Genomic DNA, 4,631 nt, shown 5'->3' with positions numbered 1-4,631 from the left:
CCAGAAAGGCGAATGCGCGCCGACCGGCCGCTCCCCCCGCCCGCCCCTGCGGCAGAGCAGAGTCATGTCAGGGAAACGGTGTAATGTAAGGACAAGACGGAGAGGGTCGATCAGTCAGCCTGCTGCACAAACCGGCCTACTTTCCCCCGCAGTGAACATGTGAGGAGACTGGAAAACACATCAGTCTGCTTTCATGAATAATCTAATTTAATCTCGCCGTGCCTCAATGCATTCTGATGAAAAGGCTAAACATAGCCTATGGATTAACCACAATATCCTCAGACCTATGATGTGAGGAGATAAAAAAAAAAACACTGCCAGACAGAAAATAGGGTCAGAGCGGGTCAGATCTGCCAATGTACAGGAACACTGAAGTGGATTTAGATCCTTATAGCCAGACAGTAGCCTAATGCTGCTGTAGGACAAGAAATAAAATAATGAAATAATGGTTGGTAGGATATATGGAGCAGCTTACAGTTTTAATGATCATTCACTTTCCTTGCACTAAACACTGTCACAGACTCATGGATGAAAAAAAGGTCAAACTGACCCTTAGTTGATCTAGTATGGGTTTACTGGTGTCTACTGGTTATAGAAAAGTGTTTGAGATAGATAGATAGATAGATAGATAGATAGATAGATAGATAGATAGATAGATAGATAGATAGATAGATACTTTAATAGGTTAGTAATTAACATTAAAGGTTAGTATGTACGAACCTACTGTACTATAAAAGACTCTTCTGATTTTAAAATTTATAGAATACTAATTGAAATTCAATATACAGTATTTGCACATTTCAAGGCATGGCGATTTAAAGTGAATGTGAGTGAATTAAAGTGACTTTGACAGGTAGTAGTAAAACAGTTTTGTTGAACAACTGAAGGTGCATAGGCATTCTATAATATAATATGTGTCAGCGTGCACTTTGAAATTCTTTTTGTGTGTTCAGTGGCCCGGCTGAAAACTAAAGGGGACAGAGTGTTCAGTCAGAGGGTAAAGATCTGTCTGAGGAAGTCAGATCAGATAAGTCTTTTCTAAATCTCTTCTTAAAACATTCCTTTATCTGATGTTATTTCAGATTTCTATGTAACAGTTTTTATCTGTCTTTCATTCAGGTGATTTTATGACTTGTCTCTTTCATTTTATTGTGCTCTGTAAATACAGAATGTTATCATTACATCTTGTTTTAAGTGTCATCAGCTAGTTTTAAAAGCTCTTTGTTCCTGTTTTATGCTTCTGTTTTGCACTGTTTTAAAACAAGTGCCTCCTAAATGACTCCATTTAGTATTCTGATGGATAAAAATGGCGCACATTATTTAGACAATAGAGGAATAACAATATAGAATGGGCCGCCTTGCAAAATTATGTAAATGTGTTGTATATTTAAAATGTTTGTATTTGTTGCATGCATCACGGTGCATAGCCGATAATTAAAGTATCTGAAATGATATTCACACGGTTCAATTTAGCTTTACCTTGAAATGACAACAACATTAAAGGATCATAATTTAGCAGCCTGGGTTCACATTTTCATGACAACAAGCACCTCTTTAGTCGGCAAAAACTAATTAACTGAAAATCAAAACTCAGAAGCATAGTTTCAAGGCTAATCACAATGACTTTACATGATTAGATCAGCAAAATAAAGATGAGGCTTAAGAATTTGTTTCATTTTACTCCCGAAAAAGCAGGTCCTTTCTGCAGAGGGGATACAGAATCAACAAACCAGACTCTTTCCCAGTAGAGTCACAGTCTGCATTATCATTGTTCAGGTGCAACATTGCAATAAATAGAATACATCAAATCCTAACATACTTCTTTTAACATATAAAGCTGTAAATGGCTCTGGGCCGTTATACTTAAACCTTGTGTCGTCCTGTGGGTCAAATTGACCCATTTTAAAGTTTGAAAATGCGGGGCAAAAAATGTATATTTTCACAGTGAAAGCTTCCACATTTTCAGCATTTTTGAGAATTTTTTGAAAAAATTTTTGGTGCAAAAAATTTGGTGTTGATGTTGCAAAAAAAAGATTTTTAAAGAACTTTCAGAAAAAAAATCAACGAAATTTGCTGGATTTTGGTTGACTTTTTCCCCAATGTTCTCAAAGAAAATTTTGCACTTTTACTGATATATATGGAATCATTTTAGATAATTTTAGGATTTTTTTGGAAGAATTTTATTCATTTCTTGAAAATATTTACAATTTTTATTTTCCTTTATTTTTTAAATTATTATTTATTGCCAAATTTGGAGGTTTAAAAAAAACTTTCAAGGGAAGCTTTTAAGGAATTTTTGGAATTTTCTTCCTGAAGATTTTCCAAAATTTTTATTTAGAAATTTGGGGGATTTTTTGCTGAATTTTTTGATTTTTTTTTTTAGAAAAGGGAACTGTATTTTTTGATGCCCGTACATGAGGACACCAGGCGGGTTAAAGGAGCTGGTAGTCCTATAACAGCCAGCAAGTCCTTGTGCTCTCAGGGGACAGGTCTGCTGACTGTCCCTAGAGTTAAAAAGAAGACAGTCGGTGCGTGAGCTTTTTATTTCTGTGCACCGTCTTCATGGAATGCTCTTCCATCTGACATTAGGCAAGCTTGCTCAGTGGAGGTGTTCAAAGCAAAACTATAGACCCACTTGTTCTCTGCTGTATATGAATCCTATCTTGTGAGGTACTGTGTCTTCTTAGATATTGTTTTCTTTTATCCGTTTTATTGTTGTTATTGTCATCTATATATATTTATTTTGTTCATCCCTATCTGTACATGTGTATATGTGTATGTATACATACGTATTTCTTGTGTGTTTTATTTCATTATTCTTATTGTTTCGGGTTTGAAACAGGTGCTCAGTGCACTTCACTATATAATTATACTATGTATAACTGTGTTTGTGAGTCTTGTTGCTGTTGTGTCTTCTCAGCCATTATTTTCTATCAGTTGTCATTTTATTGTAATTTATCTCTAGCTTGCTCTGTAAAGCACTTTGATTTGAAAGTGATATATAAATAAAGTTATTATTAATTAATTAATTAGAAGGGATGTACTTTTTAAATGGTAAAATTATTTGAGGATTGTGTTGAGGATTTATTACTCAGTGTCTTTGGTAATTGATCTTTTTTAATAAATAAAAAAAAGATCAGAGCTCTTCTATTACCATGTATTTGACACATACATCATCCACTGTTTTATTTGCTCTATTGCGCTCAGTTTCTATAAAACGGGACAGGGATGACTGTGAGTGAAGGGCAAAAAATATCTGCCTATACTGTATGCACACAAGCCTGGAACATCTGGATGGGGGCGCTGTGACAATGAATGCCCAGAGAGCGTGGCGCTATACATCTGACACAGGAGAATTATAGAGTTAATAGTATTTGGCATGACAGGGAGAGAGAGCGGGGAGCGCAGTGCCGTGCCTGAATGCAGTCTCATCCTGTTTAGTATTCACTGTGCGCAGCGCCTGGAGGCCCCGGAGGGCTCACCTGCCCGGAGTCTAGACGCACCATCGCGCACATTTAGACGGCGGGATCGAACCGACAGGGCGCCGGCTTCACGGTCCGTGCGGTGTCGGCCAGGAGGGAAGCGGTTCCAGCACCTAAAAAAAAAAAAAACACACAAAACAAAACACCACCCCGGTGAGTGAGCGGGTTGAGTGGGTGTACTGGTGGGTGGGGCTCAGACAGTCGGGTCGGCTGGGGACGCTGCCTGTCTACCTGCCTGCAGCGGCGCGTGGGCTCCGACTTGTAATCCGTTACTCCTGCAGAAGTAATCTCATTACTCGCGGCGTTTTGTGACATTACTCGTTCCATTAGACATATTCCCGCCAAAAAAAGAATCTAGAATTCCTTGCTTATTTCATGACAGATTCAGAAATTTAAATCTAAAGCATTTTGGAATTTATTAGAAAGATTTTTTTTTAAAGGGTGCATTGTGAATATCTCAGTGTTGAACTTTCTTGCTGAGCACGAAAGAAAACAAACCTCCGATTTACTTTGTTGACAAATCAATTGGAAAGTTACATTTTAGTGAAGTTATTGGACATGCATGAGTCTAATCATTCACAACTGTGGCTGAAATGACAGCAGATACGGTGCAGTGCTAATTTGCTCCACTGCTGCCAAAAGTAAAAAGACAGCCTCTTCATCTGTCTGTCTACCTGTCTATCTGTCTGGCCGATCGGTAGCTCTGCGATCTGTCTGCACCCCCTGGGAGAGTTTAAAAAAACACACACACAAAAAGAAAGAAAAGCCCCGCTCTATGGCTCCTCTGCGTCCCCCTCCTCGATAGCTCTGCGCTCCTCTCCCCTCGGCTGCATGTGTGTTTGAGTGCGTGCCCGCCCGCGCGTGTCAGTATGTATGTGTATGCATGAATTGTGTGCGTGCTCCGGCTGCTGGTTCACACAGCATACAGTCACAGTGAATGACTGTCTGTAGCGTGGCGGAGGGAGACATTAGACCGCTTCTTCTTCTTCTTCTCCTCCTGCGCCGAGCCGCCTCCATTGAAACACTTTCCAGCGGAACACAGCCGAGGGGTGAGTGAAGCGCGGCGGGCCACCGTGCACCACAGTTCGGACTCGGCCGGCGAGACGGGTCGGTCGGTTGTCCGGGTATGTGTATGTGTGAGTGGTGCCT

At 39.7% G+C, this 4,631-nt stretch overlaps 1 protein-coding gene across 4 annotated transcripts in view; it reads left to right on the top strand.

Moving 5' to 3' along the window:
* The first annotated feature begins 3,315 nt into the window (after positions 1-3,315).
* The window catches only part of nacc1b (nucleus accumbens associated 1, BEN and BTB (POZ) domain containing b), a 28,740-nt gene continuing 27,424 nt past the window's right edge, over positions 3,316-4,631 (top strand). The window contains exon 1 of one of the 4 annotated variants that reach the window (XM_051945097.1): positions 3,316-3,635. Coding sequence is in view for 1 of the 4 variants with exons in the window: in XM_051945098.1 (XP_051801058.1) it covers positions 4,420-4,535 (116 nt within the window). In the remaining 3 variants the exon portion in view is untranslated. Of the gene's footprint in view, positions 3,636-3,861; positions 4,607-4,631 lie in introns of those variants that run through there. The other 3 variants (XM_051945098.1, XM_051945096.1, XM_051945095.1) reach the window with 3 other exon arrangements.

Source organism: Acanthochromis polyacanthus, chromosome 3 (genome assembly GCF_021347895.1).
Source record: "Acanthochromis polyacanthus isolate Apoly-LR-REF ecotype Palm Island chromosome 3, KAUST_Apoly_ChrSc, whole genome shotgun sequence".
In the NCBI taxonomy this organism is placed as follows: domain Eukaryota; kingdom Metazoa; phylum Chordata; class Actinopteri; family Pomacentridae; genus Acanthochromis; species Acanthochromis polyacanthus.
The sequence above is the reverse complement of the archived record's forward strand: the minus strand, read 5'-3'. Positions and strand labels throughout refer to the sequence as shown.